This window comes from Canis lupus, chromosome 25 (genome assembly GCF_048164855.1).
Source record: "Canis lupus baileyi chromosome 25, mCanLup2.hap1, whole genome shotgun sequence".
In the NCBI taxonomy this organism is placed as follows: Eukaryota; Metazoa; Chordata; class Mammalia; order Carnivora; family Canidae; genus Canis; species Canis lupus.
Genome location: NC_132862.1, coordinates 14,437,591 through 14,459,389, shown reverse-complemented (window position 1 = coordinate 14,459,389; position 21,799 = coordinate 14,437,591). Strand labels below are relative to the sequence as shown.

At 35.4% G+C, this 21,799-nt stretch overlaps 1 protein-coding gene across 18 annotated transcripts in view; it reads right to left on the bottom strand.

Annotated features, from left to right (window-relative positions):
* KIF21A (kinesin family member 21A) overlaps nt 1–21,799 on the bottom strand; it is a 147,576-nt gene that overhangs the window by 60,139 nt on the left and 65,638 nt on the right. For 13 of the 18 annotated variants that reach the window (XM_072798370.1, XM_072798371.1, XM_072798374.1 and 10 more), the window contains exons 1-8: nt 11,343–11,407; nt 9,333–9,555; nt 9,022–9,204; nt 7,977–8,126; nt 6,955–7,089; nt 6,004–6,171; nt 4,236–4,351; nt 255–450 (exon numbers count right to left, since the gene is read on the bottom strand). In XM_072798370.1, the coding sequence (XP_072654471.1) occupies nt 255–450; nt 4,236–4,351; nt 6,004–6,171; nt 6,955–7,089; nt 7,977–8,126; nt 9,022–9,204; nt 9,333–9,555; nt 11,343–11,392 (1,221 nt within the window). In that variant the 5' untranslated portion in view covers nt 11,393–11,407. Of the gene's footprint in view, nt 1–254; nt 451–4,235; nt 4,352–6,003; nt 6,172–6,954; nt 7,090–7,976; nt 8,127–9,021; nt 9,205–9,332; nt 9,556–11,342; nt 11,408–21,799 lie in introns of those variants that run through there. The other 5 variants (XM_072798382.1, XM_072798379.1, XM_072798383.1 and 2 more) reach the window with 1 other exon arrangement.

Below are 21,799 nucleotides of genomic sequence, written 5' to 3'. Positions count from 1 at the left end.
CCTCTGTGGTGCACTTGTCACTAAAGAAAGTGACTAAGGAAGCTTTTGAAACAAGATGTTGGTTGGGTTGATAGACTGAACAATATTAAAGGTTATTCACAAGGAAAACTAGAGAATTCTGTTTCCAAAAGAAGGAAGCCATTAGTTTGACAGACAAGAGACTCTGGAGACATGTATGGATAAGCCATCACAAAAAGGCATCACTGTCTTCACAAGATGTACCACAAAATGCAAAGTCAAACCCATTCACTCACTGTTTTATATTCCATGAGCTCCATCTGAAGCCGTGTGATCTCACTACGAAGTGCATTGATTTGCTGACTAGCTCTGTCCTGATTGACCATCACTTTGTTCTTGATATTTCTAGCTCGATTGGCATATTTCAGGGTATTTAAGGTTTCCATAAAATCTCTGTCTGAAGGGCTAACACATGCTATCATGATTGTTTGGCTGAAAGTTAAAAAGAATAATTAGTTTTACAGAAAAAAGAAGTAAAACACTGAAATAAGCATTTTTAATATCCTGCCTTTTGAACAGTATCTTATCTTCAAGATACCAAAAGATTGATACTATTATTTTAAAGTAAAAGCAAATTTAAATGTCCCCTATGCTTTAACTCTATCTTAAGGGAAATGACTTTTTACTTAGGTAAAATTGGAGAAAATGAAATTATACTACACTTATTTTACCCATAATACTTTGAGAAAGTACAAGTGCATATATTTCTCACCTCTTTACAAAATTTTTCTGAAGCAATGCAAACAAATAATTCCAAAATTTAATCCATAATAATGACAAACTGTATTCAAAAATCATTTCTTTCATTACCTACTTAATATTTCAGGATTTTACATTTTTTTCTTTTTACTTAATTATTCATATCCTGATTTTTTTTAATGTTGGCAAAGAAATTTACACAAAATCGTATCATCTGAACAAGAATATTTAGTAAATCCACATGTTTTTCCAATATAAAACTTCATTTGTGATGGAGTGGTCAAAGCTCCTGAGCTTTTGGCCAGATTACACAGAAAAAAAAGGAAAATAGTACTTTATGGTCATGATGAATTGCTTTGCCAACCAAAGAACAGGATAGTGAAATGCTTAGTATGCCCCAGCTATTCTGTCTGTCAATGAAACAGGCATGAAGATTGTAATCAGCACTTAAACACTGACTGGAAAATGTATAGGAACTGCAAATGAAGAGCTAATTTACCCACCCTGGTAGAAAATTCATACCTATTAATTCTCATCTGTAGCCTTCTAGTCTGCTTCCTCTGTCACATTCCCCCAGTAATCTCAACAGAGCACTCATAGTAACACTTTTAAAAAGGGGTCCCATTCTACCCATCTTTTTCCCTTAGCAATGCTTGTTCATCTGTATTTAGTCTTATTATTATTCAAGATACAACACAGGTATCATCTAGTCAAGAATTCAACCATCAGTTTGCCTACTCTTTCTTTTCCTCATATCCTTTGTGTATCTCTTTTTTGTTGATTTTTATCATCATCATTATTATATTGAAATTTGATAAATCTCAACTCTTAAACTCTTAACTCCTAGAGGATAAAGATCAAGTTTTATTTGTCAGTATACTTTGTGTAACATAATACTGGAATCTAGCAAGTCATTAGTAAATGTGATGTGTGTCACATATACATAATATTTACTTATTAGAGATCAGAAAGTTAAAATAATTCATGCAGAGGAGCCTGGGCGGTTCAGTCAGTACTTCATCTCAGGTCATGATCTCAGTTAAGGTCCTGGGATCAAGCCCTGCCTTGGGGAGTCTCTTGGCCCTCTGCCTCTGCCCCTGTTCCTCCTTGTGCTGTCTTCTCTCAAATAAATAAATAAAATCTTAAAAAAAAAAAATCATGCATCTCTAGCTCCCTCTTTTAATGAAGAAAATAAGGTAATCAAGTGAGAGTAAAGGTTATGAACACTGATTAAAGAACAGGACTACTCAAAGTGTGGTCCCCAGGTTAGTGCCAGTCTGATAATTATTTGTTACACATTCACAATAAATTCAGAAATTGAGAGTAAGCATTTTAGACTTACAACATTTGAACTTGCTATAATCAATGACCTCATCTCACTGAATGGCGTATAGAGCAGTTCAAGTGTTTTCAAACTTAGATGGTAAGTCACAAACAGGCAAGCTGAGTGCAGTCATGCACCATATTATCTCACCACAAATTAGGGAGTGGGGTAGAACTCACCCTTCACAACTATTTTGAGAAGCACTGGGATCAAGTGCTTAAGGAGAATGGTAAAAGTCAGTAATGAGAGGAGCTAAGATCTATTGTATAGGGAAAAGATCACATATTAAATAAAATCCCAAAGATACAAATTTCAAAAATGGTTGTATTTATGAAAAATCCAAAGGAAATATTAGCTGTTTATTTTTAAAGTTTATATAAAACCACAATTCTGTTTTAAAGGAAACTGGAACACTTAAATAGGCCATTATGTTATGTATCTTAAATATTAATTATCATGTTATATCATATGTTAGGAGGAAATACATCACAATGTTAACAATAGTTACTTGTTTTAAAAGATTTTACTTACTTATTTCACACATAGAAAGAGAAAGAGCACAAGCAGGGGGAGCGGCAGGCAGAGGGAGAGGGAGAAGCAGGCTCCCCACTGAGCAGGAAGCCAAATATGGGGCTTGATCCCAGCTGGGATAGTGACCTGACCAGAAAGCTTAACCAAAAGATGCTTAACCGACTGAGCCACCCAGATGCCATCAACAGTAGTTATTTGTAGGTATTAAAAATATAATTGATTTTTACCTGTGCTATACATTTTTCTGTCTTTTTTTAGAATTTTTGCTATAAATTTGTTGTAAGGCTCTATTAAGCATTATAAATTAATGAAACCAGTTTAGTTAAAAAAAAATAAAAGTCACAAGTTATGCATTAGTAGATACAGTTTATTTCCAAAAATATCTTTGATCTGATTTTTCTTTTAAGAGTAATTTGTACAAATGTTACAAAACAATGATACTCTGTTCTCCAAGGCTTAAACAAAGTATAATGCTTTTGAACCAAAAGTTCAATTTCAAAAAATTTTAAATTTGACTTAACAAACAAAAATTGGTGTCTCATTGTAGTAAGACCTAGACTGATACTGAAGGTCAGCATGAAGATATATAGGGGAAGAAATATACAACAATGCAAGCAATATTGTACCTATACACAGAATGTGCTTGAAGAGAAGAGTTAACACAATGCAAACATTGTCTTAATATAAAATATATTTTATTTTAGGAGGAAATATAAAAATAATACTGTTGAATTCTGTAAAACAAAACTTTACTCCTAAATCTAAATAGATTTTATATTATCAAAATTCTTCGAATAAGTTGTTCAAAAAGGAAGTTTGTAAGTGTAATTACCAGATCATTTTTTTTACAATAAATGTGTCAGGCCATTGAAAGCACTGTAAAATAGATTCACTGTGGCTGTCTGTAACTTGTTGCATTACATCATGATTGACTTTATTTTTTTAACTTTCATTTTTATTATTTTAAAAGATATTTTATTTAATACGATTGACTTTAAATGCCAAAAATGTGTCCACTTATAAAGCCAACATGTTGATGTTTATAAAAAGGAATGCACTACCAAAAGAATGAGTTTAGCCGATGAAATATATCAGAATGATGCAAAGTATGGAAAAAAGAGGAATATCAGTGATATTAGAAAGTTAATAAACAGCAAACATCCCATGTTTCATTCAATTGACATTAAAAACAAGTTTTTCCACATGTAAAATACTTAGGATTTTAAGGATACTAAAAAGTATCAGTATTTAATTACTTTGCAATTACTTAGAAGACATTTGTTATCAACAAAATGTTATTAGGCATCTGCTATATGCTTAAAGTAGAAATTATGATATGGTAGGAAAAGTACATGCTATGAAATTCATTTATAAGCTAAATGACTTTGAATAAACTATTTAACCTCTCTGGATTTCAATTTCCTTACCTGTAAAATAGGAACAATAACACCTACATCAGGGAATGTCATTAAGGATTTTATGAAATAATCACATACAATAATCACATGGACTCACCTATTTTAGGTACTTAAAACTTATCGGTTCCTCTTCTATTAATTTGCTTTATAACAGAAACAGTTCTTATAAATCACTTTACAAATTTACCTTAAAATTAAGGAGTAACTGAAATTCAGGAATATGAAGGATAATCACTTATGCATACCTATTACCCCCAAGGGAATCCTGTAGCAGCCTTGTCAGCTTAGAATCTCTATAGGGGACATGGGTGGCCCTCTTGCTCTTATCTCCCAAAGCACTTATGACATTGCCAAGTGCCAACTAAAAGAAAGAGAGAGAGAGAGAGAAGAAAGTGATAAAATTTTAGTAATTATAACACTTTAAAATAAAAAAGCTTATAAAGAATAATATGGGGTCAACAGATCCTCCAGACACTGACATCACCATCACACTGTATCTTAGTTGACCTTCTGCAGAGAAGCTTCAGTTTTAACCACTGGCTACAGTGAAACTTTTTCAGATGTATCTGAACATGTTTCAGTGGCCTAAACAAGAAAATAGACCAATGGCTTTTGTTTTTTCCTGACAGCACAAATGGAAATTCCACCATGACTTTATCTCCTAAGATATTCAGATCAATACAGAAAGTCTAGGATCCAGGTCACTCTCTTTAACACAACATTCAACCACAGTGTAAGCATCAAGATGGGTGTTGAAGTTGGGAGGTCTAGCTTTCTCTACTCCAGCCTCGGTTGTTAATTTCTGCACTGAAGGGTTACAATCATCTAGGAGCAAATATTGGACAATAGTAAAGTAGGACCATTTGTGGAGTCCCCAGCTCTAGGAAGGGAGGGAGGAAAGCAAAGCAGAAAACACAGGCCCTGATGCAATCTGCATCACAGAAATTTAGGGATGCCATTATTTAATGCAAGAACAAATGTCCAGTTTTATAATGAAGTAATAAGAGAAGATTAATGATACAAAGATTTGCCCTAAAACTTTTTCTTCCATATAACGAAAGCATTATACTAGCAAACACAAGGTATTTTGCAATTAAAAACACCACTAAAGGGATCCCTGGGTCACGCAGCGGTTTAGCGCCTGCCTTTGGCCCAGGGCGTGATCCTGGAGACCCGGGATTGAATCCCACGTCGGGCTCCCGGTGCATGGAGCCTGCTTCTCCCTCTGCCTGTGTCTCTGCCTCTCTCTCTCTCTCTGTGTGACTATCATAAATAAATAAAAATTAAAAAAAAAAAACACTAAATAAATAAATAAATACACCACTAGGTGGCACGGTGTTAAAATTAATTCCTAATATAATCTATGAAAGTTCCCATTTTAAAAGAATCATTACTTAAAACAAATGATTATAATTCCCAAAATAAAATGACTGTCATAAAATATTAGCAAAAATATCTACTTTGCAAGTCATGCTATGGGGAGCCCAGGTGGCTCAGCAGTTTAGCATTGCCTTCAGCCCAGGGCGTGATCCTGGAGAACTGGAATCGAGTCCCATGTCAGGCTCTCTGCATGGAGCCTGCTTCTCCCTCTGCCTGTGTCTCTGCATCTCTCTCTCTCTGTGTCTCTCATGAATAAATATATAAATAATATTTTAAAAAAAGAAAGTCATGCTATGAAACATTTAATATTAATATAAAATGTTGGTTTTGACATTTTACTTTTAAAGGTGGGAAGAATATTTTAAATATTTCTACTATATGTATTATTTTCTGCATATATCATAAATTTAATCCAACTAAACTTATACATATGTAAAACTTTGCAATGTTTTAAAGGAAAAAAGCCTATAATGTGCATTACTCCTAAGTTTATAAATTTACTGTAACTTTCTTTTCTCAACTCAGCACATGAAGGGTTTCCACTTGGGTAATATGTACGTTATTACAAAAAAGAAAAGGATACAAGAAAAGTTCTAATATATTCTTAGCACAAAGCTGTAGTCTTAGTCTTACAAGTCCACAGTTGATGGAAATGCCTTCTTTGGCCCTCTCTCCTGTGGCTCCAGTACGCTTCAGTCTTTCTGATCCTGCCAGATCAACAAAATGGAACTTTGCAGTCAAGGTTTCAAATTCATTCAGCTGTGATGATTCAGAAATCACTTTATTATCAGTTGCATTTTCCTGCAATTGAGAAAAATAATAAAAAATACTTTATTAAAAAATATGTATTTTATTAATGTGACACTAAATATCTTCCAACCTTACCCTGCCCTCATTATATAAATATAAATATATGGGCAGCCCCGGTGGCGCAGCGGTTTGGCACCGCCTGCAGCCCAGGGCGTGATCCTGGAGACCCGGGATAGAGTCCCACATCGGGCTCCCTGCATGGAGCCTGCTTCTCCCTCTGCCTGTGTCTCTACCTCTTTCTCTCTGTGTCTATGAATCAATAAATAAAATATAAAAAAAAAGAACAAAAAGATAAATATAAATATATATTTTATACATATAATATTCAAAAATAGGCAAGTAGCCAAATAATTGTAAATGTAAAAAAAAAAATCTACTGGCATTTAGAAGCTTAGGCAAAGGTAGAAAGAAGTTGGAGAACCAGAAACCAGCTGTAATCAAATGAGGTTTTGCTTGTGTTGAAGAGAAACCTGAAACGCACAGTCGTCAAAAGCAAAGGGTCTCAGATGACTATATGCATCACCATAAGCTACAGCTTGCTTTCTGGTTGCTGCAGACACATTCGATTTTTTTTTTTTATTTCAAAATCTTACATAGTTGGCCATCTTCAGTTTTAATACAATCAGAGGTATCTCATTAGGAAAAGGAATGATTAGCCAAACTAAATTTGGTAATTTAAATTAAATTTAAATTTAAATATACTCTCCTCATATTTATGTGGATTTTTAGAAAAATGAAGCCTGCAAGTCTGAGAAATTAGAACTAAAAACTCACAGCATCTGTTTGGGGACACATTCTGGTTTGACACAAATGAATGGTAAAAATGGCATGTGAACGAGAACTCTGAACATTCATCTGGGTACTAGCAGTGGTCCGAGATAAAGCACCCAGCTTCAAACACTGCATCATCTGGAAAAGGAAAAGAAAGATTTCACTTGAACAATATTTAAACAAGATACCATACAATCAGAAATCTAAGCTAATGGCCAAAACCTACCATAAGGGGTATAATATTTTCATATTATTTTAGTTTCAGGCACTTTCTAAGCTGAAAAATGTAATAGCATATTATCTTTTTAATAGGAGAAAACACTAAGATTCCATTGTTTGTCATTTGCTGACATTTGCAGCTCCCATTCCAAAACTGTTACAGTAGAACATTTGGGAACAAACAGAGCAACAACTTGAATTACTGGAGCCCTTTGGTATCTTCTCTTGAAACATTTTTCTGTAACCTTTCTTAACAGTTTCCTTTTAGGAACCAAGATATAGTCCTACATATGCAACAGCAAAAGGTACAAAAGGATTGTACTTTTTCATCTTCATCTTGTGTACCTGTAGATCTTTCATCTTCAATGATCTCTCTTTCTCTAGCTATGAAAGAAAACTATACCTACATTGCTTTTTGATGCTATGACAAATGTATAGACTTTATCATAACCCTGCCATTGTAAACAATGAAATCCTGATATAAAAAAATATAGGTGACAGCCCGGGTGGCTCAGCGTTTTGGCACTGCCTTCGGCCCAGGGCGTGATCCTGATGACCCAGGATTGAGTCCCACATCAGGCTCCCAGAGTGGAGCCTGCTTCTCCCTCTGCCTGCGTCTCTGCCTCTCTCTGTGTCTCTCATGAATAAGTAAATAAATAATTTTTTTAAAATATAGGGAAAGAAGACAAGATTTTAACTCCATATTACATATAAGGATAAAATTTCATTCTTGATCTTAAGCAAACCATCAGTAAAGCTGATTATTAAATAAAGCCAAATACGTTCTATTTTAATGTAAATGTCACCTCTGATTCTGTATTCACAGTACGTGTTGTGACGCCCACAGTATAAATTCCTCCAGTTGAATCTTCATGAATTCTTATATTTGATTTTTTATTTTTTGCATCAATATCACGAGTGGTATCAAATAAGTCAAGGACCTCTTCATTATATAGCTGTCAAAAAGAAATATTATAAGCTTAATTTTAGCAGAAATTGCCTCAGGGCTATTAACATATATTGCACATTATCTTTCAAACATATCTTAAAACATCTTCAAAATAACGTATTTCTTCAAAATAACATATAAGAAATGAATAATGTAATTATTACTACAAAAACAAATAAATGCCAGATTTCTTTATAAGAGTAAGAACAGTAAATGACTTAATCATGACTAAGTTGAAGACCAGCTAAAATTATCTATTACTCATTTGCAAGAGATAAACAAATATTGGGCATTGCATAAAACATACGCTATCCTTGTAGCAATAGCATCCTTTGCAGCCCAATTAGTGCTAAACCTCAATCCTGTTATTCCTCATATCTTCCCTCCTTCTTAGCTGCTGAATTCCCAGAGCTTTGTGAGCCTGCCTACCTTAAAACAGTATAAGATAGAATCTAAAATAAACAATATTAATTGTTTTACTATATGGATACTGGTCAAGTGTTTTTAAATTTAATACCAACAAGAAGGAATACTTATTATTTATTATCTATTATCCTAAAATTAGTTTACTCAAATGTTGTTTATTAAGCACTAAGTGCCAAATACTATACTAGAAAACTGGGAGTATAAAATCATAAAGGGGGGATCCCTGCGTGGCTCAGCAGTTTAGCACCTGTCTTTGGCCCAGGGTGTGATCCTGGAGTCCCAGGATCAAGTCCCACATCAGGCTCCCTGCATGGAGCCTCCTTCTCCCTCTGCCTGTGTCTCTGCTTCTCTCTCTCTCTCTGTATCTCTTATGAATAAATAAATAAAAAATCTTTAAAAAATATGAAATCATAAGGGTTATTTATGATCTTAAGGATAAGATATAAAGGAAACTACTGAGACAATTAGACTAGTACCTCTAAGAATTGGGCATTCACTTTAAAGTCTGGAGGAGGGTGCCCATTTTTAATTGCAGTGTGTTTTTTTTCTTCAATACTCTTGAAAAGGTGTTTCACAGCACGAGAGATAATACCCTGTTCTTCCTCAATGATGTTAACATCAAATCCTGTTCCCATTGTGTATGTTTTGCCAGCTCCAGTCTGCATAAAAGAACAGAATAGAGAAAAATGCATGCTTGATGTTAATAACTTCAAGACAAAAATAAAAGTGCAACTAAATTGACACTTCTGAAAAGTTACAGCTTCTCTGAAAATAATTTGGTACTTACTTGTCCATAGGCAAAAACGGTAGCATTGTATCCTTCAAAACAACCTTCAATTAGTTTTTCTATACATTGAGTGTAGATCTGCTCTTGCTGAGAGTCAATATCAAACACATAATCAAAAGTAAAAGCTTTATCTTTCCCTAGGAAAACCTGAGGTTCTCCTGGTGTGACAGATGTACAAATATGGCATCCTTCAATCTTCTCTTTGGCAAGCTGTGGTCTTATTCTGCAAGAAATAATTAGGAAAAAATAAAATAAAATGAATAGGAAAAAACTGAAAAAAATAGGACTTAAAAATTCCTAGCCAAATCTTTTTAAAACACTAATATAATCTACTAAGGCTTCTTCAGTTGATAAGTTTAAATAAATTAAATTATACTGAGTCAATTTCAGTATGAGTTACTTGACAATCCCAAAAAATCATGAGCAAGAATAAAATTAATCCTAAAAATAAATATATTTGTGACTGGATACTTTTCGGCAACGCTGTAACAGGTAAAGACACAGTTAAATAAATTCTGCTGCCAAAATTCTGTTTGTTGTTGTTATTTTTAAGTTTCTACTCTTTATTTCCAGGAAAGACATTACCAAAAGTAAGAAATTAAGGACATAATATTTATCTTGATGCCCTTGACTTGCCATTTTGCAAATTCTATACCAGTTGTTTCCAAACGTATTTAACCATATTGTTCTGTCAGCTTAACATCTTCGAAGCACACTCCCACAATACATATGTATGTGTATTCATTATAAATGATATGCATGTACTTTATTGATGTCACATATTATGATATACACAAAAGCAGAATTTTGCAAAGAGAGAAATTAAAAATAAATACAAAGAGAAGTTCCAGTATTTTCTCTCCAAAACCCAGTGAATCAACATGCATTTCTCCTAGGGTATCCTCTCTTTACTTGGAAGACCACAGCATTATACTCATTCTACACCCAAAACCCATCTACTCCAGATTTTAGTACCTTCTGCTGCTTCTCTTCCTGATTTTGAAGTCTATTTTTAAAGAAGGAAAGCAAATGTAGTGGTATTTTGCTAACAGAACAAACCAAAATCTGGTCCTATTCTATTTAATCCAAATAAAGGACTATCCTGGGGCACTTGGGTGGCTCAGTTGGTTTAAGCCTCTGACTCTTGATTTTGGCTCAGGTCATGATCTTGGTATACTGCAACAAAGCCCCATGTATAGCCTGGCTTTGAGCCAAACCCCACTTTAGGTAGGACTCTACATTTGGCCTGGCCTGCTCCACGCTTCGTGGGGAGTCTACTAGAGGTTCTTTCTCTCTACCCACCATCTTGCCCTTGCGCACAGGTGCACACTCTCTCTCTCAAATTAAAAAAAAAAAAATCTTAAAAAAAAAAAGAGGACTCTTCTGGACATATATATCACTGACTTACTGAACCTAGGTTTTCTAAAACCTAAAAGGTTCCTATTTGCCACAAAGAAGAAGAAGCAATTTAAGGAAGAAAGTAAAGACAACCAGTGATAGAATACAAAATGATGAAGACAGACCAAAGAAAGGATTTAAAAACCAATGGTCCCAAATTCTTATTTTTGAGATCTGAGTGTTTTTTTTTTTTTTAATGAAACCAACAGAAGTGGAATGAGTTCATCAATTTATTAGAGGTAAAACCAAACCTAAGTCCAGATTGCCTGAATTTTAACCCTTTTAGGTTTATCATGATGGAAAGTCAATGAAAGGATAGGAAAGATAATACTGAGAAGCAACTGAATTTTTGCAACCATGGTTATCTAAAATAGAATTCTATACTATCCCAAAAAATATTTATGCAATTTTTTCTTTCCTCTATGATAATGAAATTTTTCTTTTTAATCAAGTCTTCAATTGTACTTATTTGTCTTAATGGAACACAATAATCAATATAGAGCTGTGTAGGTACTGTGGAAAGAGTAAGAGTGGCCATTACCAGACCTGGTTTTAACTACTTCCGTCACTCCAGTTATCAGATATCTTCCATCGGAGCTTCAATTTCCTCACCTGTGGATAGAAACTGTAATTTCCAAAGTTCCTCTTAGATCTAACGCCATTTGGCCACAGGATACTATATTATTAAAAAGGGGGAAAGGAAAATAATATTTATATACTATATAAAAATAAAATGATATCACAACAAATAAAACAAAGGGCTTCTTATAAGAAGTCATAATCATGGACTATGGAAACAGCTAATGGTAATAGCAGCTTTGGCTTTCTGGTTCTACATTTTTTATGAGAGGTCTTTCTCAAAATTAATATTCTCTTCTTTCTAAATTCCTTTTTTCCTATCTCACTTCATCCAACTATGAGGTGGAAACTGTAAAAATACCTCCATCCTTCTTGGGAGAATTCTCATCCTGACTGCTGCCAAGCTAGAAACAGGGCAGTCAACTTCAATTACTCCCTCTTCCCTAGTCCATCTACTTAATTGATCTCCAAGACCTTATTATCTCTGAAATAGCTCAAGAGCCCACCAATTTCTTCCCAATCAACATCAACATTATCTCTTACTTGGATTATTCCAAATCTCCTCACTACCCTCCCTGTGTCAATTCTCACCTCCACTAATCTGTTCCACACACTGCAATATCAGTGATATTTGTAAAATATAAAGTTGATCAGGTCACTACCTTGCTTAAAATCCTTCAGTTCATCACTAAATCCCTCTGTAGTCTATCCTTTTGCCATGCTTCATCTTTAAAGTAAAGGATATTGGTTGTTTTTTTTTTGTTTGTTTGTTTGTTTTTAAATTTTTATTTATTTATGATAGTCACAGAGAGAGAGAGAGGCGCAGAGACACAGGCAGAGGGAGAAGCAGGCTCCATGCACCGGGAGCCCGATGTGGGATTCGATCCCGGGTCTCCAGGATCACGCCCTGGGCCAAAGGCAGGCGCCAAACCTCTGCGCCACCCAGGGATCCCAGGATATTGGTTGTTGATGGTGGCAGTGGTGATGGCTTATTTTTAACCAGTTTCACTAACAAGCTATGCTCTCTCTGGCTTCTATATCTTCAAATATACTGCTCTCTTTCTCAGAACAATCTTCCCTACCCTCTCAATTCCTAATTCCTTTTCCAGCCTGAACATCTCATGTTTTTAGTCTCTGGTTAGATTTCACTTCTTTAGAAAGCTCTTGCTAACTCTTTGCTTCTAACATAAAGTCCTATCTGAACCCAGGCTTTTCTCTCTACCTCATGCCCCCAGGATTCTGCTCTCTCCCTTCTTTATAGATGCACTATGAAGCTTAACAAATCCCATGTAATAAGACAGATAAAAATAAACACAAGTTGTCTAAATGAAAATGAGCACTGGGCTGCTGTTTGAAATCCATGCCTCATTAATTTTAAGTAAATTATTATAACCATAGGCTAACTTATTTGGCTATTAAGATACTTCTAATTTCACTTTAACATGACAAAGAAAAAGTAGATGCTATTTGAATTGCAGATATGACAGCCAATTTTAGAATGCCAGTGTCATTCAGAACTTAATCTCCCAACCTCTATTCACCTGATTATTATCCTTGTTAATGGCAAGCAGGATTGTGTTTGAAGCATGAATGAATGATATGCAATTCCACCCATTTGCATAGGCGGGGAGAGAGAGTGGTTTCAAAAGCCAGCAAGATGGGTGGAACTCTATTGAACTGGATCCGGCAATGGCAGTGTCTCAACAGATCTGAGAAACTCCCACCTAGAAGGGGATGATCTCTGCGCCATGCAGGGAACTGGAATTGACTATACTTCAAAGGTTAGAGATATGTTAACCTTTTCAATTTCTCTTCAAAAATTAGTACTTTAAACTCTACAATTCCCTAAATTTATACTGAAGTCAAGAATTCTCACATGAGGGGCACCTCAGTGGCTCAGTAGTTGAGCATCTGTCTTTGGCTCAGGCCATGATCCTGGGTTCCCGGGATTGGGTTCTGCATTAGGCTCCCCAGGGGGAACCTGCTTCTCCCTCTGCCTATGCCTCTGCTTCTCTTTGTGTGTCTCTCATAAATAAATAAACAAAATATTAAAAAAAAAAAGAATTCTCACATGAAGTTCTAACCCAAACCAATTCACCTGCTTTAATAATGTGAAGAATGAAATTTACCCAGGTACAAACCTCAATTTCAAAATTATAATTTGAAATTATATATAGACAAAATATATCAGCTCTTTTAGGAAATAACAGACTAAAAATAGAATCTGAAAAAATAATAAAAATAGAAATAGAATCTGACATTACTCTAAATATTTTGAAATACCTTCTTTCTTAGTATTTCTATGTAAAAATAAGAACATTAAACACATTCATCTAATCCCAACACTAAGAAAAAATCAGCGTTAACATTTTGGTTAACTATCAGAAAAAATAAGGCCTTATGGGTTTTCCAAAATGTTTAATCAGACAAGTAAAAATATCTAAAACTGCTTCTTAAAGAAAAACAATTATGCATAAAACTTATAAGTATTTAGGAAAAGATATTCTAATATTAAGTAGCAATACTATATGATAAAGGCCAACAATCATTTGGCTTCTACCTATAATATTAATTTGCAATTAGAGATTATTTCTATTTAGTTTTTTTTTTAAATATTACATTGGAAATGAATCACATCGGACTGACAGTTGACAGTTTTACTAGAGAATGTGCTTTTTTTTTTTTTTTCCTAAGCATGAGTACAGACTTTTTATCCTTTGTAGACCACTGACCAATGGGTGGGTCTGAAAAGGAAAACACATGGAGAGCCATACAAAAAAAAGTAATTCGTTGCATCTAGTTTTGGTTTTTGTTGTTGTTGTTGTTGTTGTTGTTGTTGTTTTTAAGATTTTATTTATTTGGGATCCCTGAGTGGCTTAGCGGTTTAGCGCCTGCCTTTGGCCCAGGATTGATCCCGCGTCAGGCTGCTTGGATGGAGTCTGCTTCTCCCTCTGCCTCTCTCTCTCTCTCTCCTTCTCTCTGTCTCTCATGAATAAATAAATAAAATCTTTTTTTAAAATATTTTACTTATTTATTCATGAGAGACACACAGAGAGAGAGACAGAGACACAGGCTGAGGAAGGGACACAGGCTCCATGCAGGGAGCCCGATGTGGGACTCAGTCCCAGGACCCTGGGATCACACCCTGAACCAAAGGCAGACGCTCAACCACTGAGCCACCCAGGCATCCCTGTTGCCTCTAGTCTGTAAAGCTGGAAGACTTAGAATATGATACAAGCTGTTCATTATTCAGTTTTAATATAAAAACACATGACAAATGTCATCTCCATTTTCTCACATCTAAATCTTTCCCTTGACATACAGTTTCCTAGCTTCTGCTCTTACCCTCTACTGAAACTGCTCAGAACGAGGGACCAAAGCAGTACTTTTCATTTCCAAATAAAGTGGACCCTTTTTGGTCTTCATCCTTTCTGACCTCTCTTCAGCATTTGACACTATTTACAACTTGTAGGGGAGACAAAAAATTTTTCCTTCCATCCTCTTAGGTTCTACTGGCTTCAGCCCTGTAAATTGGACTGATGAAAGAAGACTAACAAAGGAAAAACGAACAGAAGTTTATTCACATGTACAACATGCATACACATGGGAATACTCATGATGAATAATAATTCAAAAGGTAGTTAGAACTTTGGACTTATATAGCATATTAACAAAAGGAAAAAGGACTGAGTTCCTAGGACAGCAAACCGTGGGAAGGTAAACATATGGAGAAACTAATGGAAAATAAGGGCTAGTTAAAGTTTGTTATGTAGGTTCCCCCACTTCCATTCTTGTGGCTAACTTCTGTCCCTGGTGGTCCAGAGAGGGGAGAGGAAACACCTTTGCAAGTTTATGTCTTGCTTTTAGACAAATAGGAAGAGGCAGAGATCTTTCCTTGTATCTGCTTTAAAAGAAGAAGAAGAAGAAAGAAAAAAGAAGAAGAAAGAAGAAAGAGGAAGAAAGAAGAAAGAGGAGGAAGAAGAAAGAAGAAGAAGAAAGAAGAAGAAGAAGAAAGAAGAAGAAGAAGAAGAAGAAGAAGAAGAAGAAGAAGAAGAAGAAGAAGAAGAAAAGAAGAAAAGAAGAAGAAGAATTGCCTTCCATTCAAAATAATCTCTATGTCAAAATGGCATATTTGGGGGAGATATATTCTGCTACCCTTCATAAACCTTATTTCTTAATTCTTTATCTGCAGTTGGCTTTTGTAACATCACCTTTTTTTTTTTTTTTTTTACTGATTCTGTTTACTAAACCAATCTCTTTTTTTATACCTCATATGCCAATTTGCCTTAAAATGTCAATGTTTCCTCCCCAAAATGTCCTAATTATTTAGCATGGTACCTAACATTTTCCTAATCTATATTCTACCTCTCATTCCATTTTCAAGTCTAGTTACATCCAACTATCCCAAACCACTGATTATTTCTTGGTCATCTTACATACTTTCATTCACCATGCCAATGTACATGGTTTTCCCTCTGCTTGGAATGCCAAACCTCCACCTCTCTGCATAGAAACCTCTTTGTAGGGGATCCCTGGGTGGCTCAGCGGTTTGGCGCCTGCCTTTGGCCCGGGGCACGATCCTGGAGTCCCGGGATTGAGACCCACGTCGGGCTCCCAGCATGGAGCCTGCTTCTCCCTCCTCCTGTGTCTCTGCCTCTCTCTCTCTCTCTCTCTCTCTCTCTCTCTCTGCATGTGTGTGTCTATCATGAATAAATAAATAAATAAATCTTTAAAAGAAAAAAAACTCTTTGTAACTTTTTAAGATCTAACTCAAATATCTGAAACTTTCTAAAGCTTTCCCTGACCACCCAAGCTTGAATTAACCTATGCAATTTGTACATGATTTTAAATAGTAGCTATCAAATTGAATTCTTTTTTTAAAAAGATTTTATTTATTCATCTGAGAGAGAAAGAGAGAGAAACAGAGCATGAGTGGGGGAGGGGCAGATATAGAGGGAGAAGAAGACTCCTCACTGAGCAGGGAGCCCAACATGGGGCTCCATCCCAGGACCCTGAGATCATGACCTGAGCTGAAAGCAGATGTTTAATTGACCAAGAGACTCAGGAGCCCCTCAAATTGAATTCCTATTGCCCTATTAGCAAATGAATTCTTTGAGGACAGAGAATAGATCTTATTCAATCATAAAACAAAGTAATTCAACATTTACTGACTGAAACCTGTTATAAACCACTTTTGTTAAATGGGGGGATCATTCCAATACTGGGCATGTGATTATCACAATAATCTAACTTTGCTCCATCACTCTACTCTGTTACTAGAAACCTGATCTTGAACAATTATGTAATTACCCAATGCCTCAATTTTCTAATCTGTAAGATGGGGAGCCTGGATTTAATATTCATAAGGTCCTTTCTGACTTCAAATTCTATTTTAGTTATTTCTTAAAAAGAGCAAAATCCTGGTTTAAAAATAAGTATCAATAAGCAATCTTTTTTTTTTCCTATATCCACAATTAGTTATACCACTTGTTCCTTATTTCTTTTTTCCCCCTTTATTTCTTTATGGTTTCTATCATTCACTTCAGTTTTTATAGCAAATGTAACTTTATCATAGGAACAAGTTATTTCATTTATAAAAACATAACCACAGCTCCTTGTGGCAATAGCTAGTGAATAACAGGGGAGATTCTGAGACTGAGACCAGTAATAACCAGTTTTAGTAATAGAGTATAGCAAACTAGCCAAGAGGACTAGTTTTAAAATGTCCTGGATAGGAGCAAAAAATAAGAAGATAAATATATGGGGGTGGGAATGTGGGGCTTATAGTTGCTACCTGTTCAGCTCAAGTTTTAGTCGTCAGACTGAAAAAAAAAATGGAGTTTAAAGTTTAACTCTGCCACATACTATTGGAGGAAGCAGTCCACCATGAGACCTGAGCATCTCTGCATATTCTTGCTGGGTATGCCAAATATGTAAGACCCTAACTGCTCTTTTTAAGAGTCATTTCTCAAATTGCTGCAAGCAACCTCTAGGGATAATGTCTTCTACCTAACAAAGAGCTAGCTTGCTTCTGCTTACTATAAAACCAGTGAATCCCCAAGTTTGTTATTTCTCAATGCCCCACTGCTTACACAGCATCCATATAATAGGTCTACCTGCATTGCCTCCATGGGTTGGGGGAGGGGAGAATTAGGAAGGAGTTCAAATCATCATGAAGCTTCCAATGCTTTGTCTCTAACTCAGGAATCTTGTGGCTTTTGCAATTATACATGAAAAAGTGACAGACTAGTTTGTTAACTAGGAAAGTGTGTAAAATCTCAAACTCTTCACAGGTCTTAACACATACTAATTATGACCTTCCGCAAGTCATTCTCTTAGCCTCAGTTTCCTTATCTGTAAAATGGTAATATTATGACTGTAATATTCACCTTCCAGAATGTTGAACAGATAATATGTAGCATGAAAGCCAATGTAGGTATAAAGTGTTTTTACTATTGCTACAGCACCACTTGAAAATTCTCCAAGTCAGTTCCTTTATAAGGCACGTTTACCATCTTAACTCACCTTGAGCCTTCCAATATGATATGCATGATTTATTCTTAGGCTTCCCTAACTATTGCCACATTTTTCAAAACACCTTTTGGATGCCCTGAGTCTTTAGAATAACTAAATGTAAACCTATTATGTAAGGAATAGAAGTATAATACAACAGTAAATACTACCTACATATGTATGTGTACATAGACATACAAATATACAAATATATATTGCTATGCAAAGACAATGAAGCTGAATGTTACACCTCCATTTCCAGTGAAAAGTCACGACCCTAAAGTTAACCTTTTATAGACAATAAATAACCAAGCCTCTTTATCCCACTATTCATACTAACACAGAGTACAACAGCAACCAAAAGGGGAATTTTTTTCACTTTCAGTATTATCATCATTTTTACTGTCTCCATATAGCCAATAAAGAAATTTCATTCAGAGAGGAAGAAAACCAAGTTCCTGAGTAAATGGTTCTTTTAAAGAGGGGAAATAAATCATCATGATACAGTTGTCCTTATTCTGAATAAAATTTGGTTAAATGCTAGTGACAAGGATGTTGACAAATAACTAATCAATGATTTGTTGAGACTGAAGGGATGCTGATTTAAGTAAATAGGCACATACCATTATCATTTATATCCTTCTAGGACTATGCAGTCACCAGTTGTTGTTGTTGTTGTTTTTACATAAATTTTAAGAGTTGCACTAACATCACGTGTTAACCTAAGTCCAAACATGCAAGCAATCAAATCTATATTTTTATTTTTCTTCTTTCAACATTTTATTTAAACTCAACTTAGTTAACATACAGTGTAGTATTAGTTTCAGGGGTATAATATGTACTATATATTGACTAATTGAATTGAAATTAAAAAAAAGAAATTAATGATTCATCACTCATATGTAACACCCAGTACTCATTCCAACAAGTTCCCTCCTTAATACGCATCACCCATTTAAACCATTCCCTCACCTCCCCTCCAACAACCCTCAGTTTGTCCCCTATAGTTAAGAGTCTCACTATGGTTTGCCTCCCTCTCTGTTTTTATCTTATTTTATCTTTCCTTCCCTTTCCCTGTGTTCACCTCTTCTGTTTCTTAAATTCCACATATAAGTGAAATCATATGGTATTTATCTTTCTCTGACTGACTTATTTCGCTTAACATAATAACCTCCAGTTCCATCCAAACCTGTATTTTTAAACACACATTGTTTTGTAGTACCTTCTAGAGTTTCTCTTATACCCTCACTTCTCCTTATCCCTCTGTCCATCACAAGGCATCACAAGAAATAAGCCTTTCTTTTCCTAATTGGTCAAGATATTTTTATTTTTAAAATATAAACAAAAGGGGAATAACACACAAATGTCCTCCTTTTTGCACTTGGCCATTGTTAATCTCTTATTCTATTAGAATACATTGTTATCCTTAACCTACAGTTTCAAAAATGTGACGAATTTTTCCATTACCTAAATGTCTTTGTAAACTGTCTCTTCTTTTTTTGCTTGAGTTATTCTGATCTCATCCTCACGCGACTGTGTTAGTTCTTCAGTTTACTCAATAATCTGACCTGATTCCCACTCTGTGTAGCTCTTTTACTTACAGCTATCTGTAACTAGCCCACTTGGCACCTTGTTAACATCTTTGTTCCTCTTATATGACACCAATAAATCTATCCTCTGTTCAGATCCTTTGCCCTTTTCTTTCTCATCTGTCAGTGTTTTTGGAAGATCATTATATTGGATGCTATTTACTAATGCTCAATTTGATATTTTACTGTTAATTATATCTTACTAATTTCCTCCCTTCCATTTCTTAAAAATTAGGACAGCTACTACATTGCCAAATGAACCACTGGTTTTTGATCCCTTTTTTGATCCTTCCCTGGTTCATTCCAGTTAGTAGGCACACATTAAGGAAGGAACTAACCTACTTTTAACCCTCTATCTTTCGTTCTAGAATAGTTTCTGACACATCGTAGGAAACTTCTAGGCCATTTGTGGTCTTGCTGAATTATTTTCCTAAGAGATCAGCCATGGCATAAATAATAAGTAACATAGGACCATAAAAAGAAATTCCTTTTCCTGAAATGGATCTTTAATTACAGTGATAATTGATGGGAAGAAAGGTATTTCTCCAAGATATTCAAGAAAGAAACACACCTCAGTAATTCCATTAAAGAGATTAATTCTGTAAAAAGCTTAAGAACAATAAAACACAGCAGTGTGTACCCAGGACCAGGAAGTACACACTTCTATGAAGGGAAGAAGAGATGGAGAGAAGTTCACTTTTGAATCCACTGATGATGAAACACTTTAAAAAATTATTCAGAAATCCTATCCTAATCTGTATAATTAGCTACATATCCTACGGCTTCATCTCTGTGTGGTCCACCTGACTCAAGTTTATTCTCACTCAGAAACACCAAAAAATATGCATTAATCTCTGGGTCTGTGATTCCTAGAGTAATCTACTCAGTCTCTGGTTTGCAATGTCACTTAGAAAAACAAAGATTTATTTCCCTCAGGTACAGTTCCCCACTGACTAATTAGGGAAAGAAATAGGAATAAAAAAATGATGGGAGACGGACTTCCTCTGACTTTCATTCCAATATCTTACACCTTTTCACCTCTCATGATTTAACTACGGATATAGCACACTGAAAGAAATACTCTCTTAAGTGAGGAAACTACTACCTTTCATAGGGGGAAAACATCACATGTCACTTTCTCTGATAAGTACCAGCCAGATGTTCAGAGAATTACATTGAATAGTGCACATAGGCTGACAAATAAAAGAAAATTGCCAAGTTCTGGATTTAGAGGAAAATCCAATCCTCCACATAACTATAAATTAATACCTTTAGAAACTCTGGGCCCTCTTCTTTAGCCTTCCCAGAAATAGAAGAACTTCTACTGAAAAAAACTCAGGGAATAAGGGAAAGGGGTATGTTAAGTGATGACTTGACCCATCCACCTACTGTCCAAAGTGCTCATCAAATTTCTGTTGTTGCTGGTAGCTGTATGTGGTGGCATGCCTATAACCCAAGACCATCAGAAAACTTCATTGAGTCACCAAATCCCTACTAAATGTTAAACAGTGTGTAAAGCAAGGACTTTAAAAAACAAAAAAAATACTTAGGGATCCCTGGGTGGCTCAGTGGTTTGGCACCTGTCTTTGGCCCAGGGCGTGATCCTGGAGTCCGGGATCGAGTCCCACGTTGCTCCTTGCATGGAGCCTGCTTCTCCCTCTGCCTGTGTCTCTGCCTCTCTCTCTCTCTCTCTCTCTCTCTCTCTCTGTGTGTCTCTCATGAATGAATAAATAAAATCTTTTAATTAAAAAAAAAAACTTGATGATGGTAGCCATGGGAGAGAGAAAAAAACAAAGAGCTAGAAGAAAATTAAGTATGTGCTCAATGGAATATTATGTACAAAGGAGAAGTGGAATAAAGATTAGTCAGAGGAGAATGGTATAGTTACAGGAAAAGCTTCAGCAGGAAATTATATTTGACCTAGATTTTGCAAGGTGATTAGAATTTTCCAGGCAATGGAGACAGAAAAGGTCAGTTCAGGCAAGCAAAGGCAAAGATACATAAAGGATATTTGTTTCTGGTTGTAACACAGTTCTTTGAGAAGAAGCACTAGGGTAATAAAAGTTGCTAGAATTTAGGAATGTTTTATGAATGTTATGACACCACCTAAGTGGGCATCCCCACCAAAACATTAATTCTAAAATGAACACCCCAGTCTCTGCAGGATGAAAGATGTCACCAAAAGACACACAAAAGCTATATCGGATCTTGGCCAAATGTCTTTTTGTTTCCTCCTTCCTTCACTTATCTTCACCATACCCTGTGCCCTAGGAGAATGAACATAATGAGCTACATACAACAATGGGCTCCCTTCCCTTAGACTTAAAGTGGGGCTTAGCAGTGGAAGGTGCCAAGAGGACATTGTACAGTAGGAATGAGGTCAAGGTA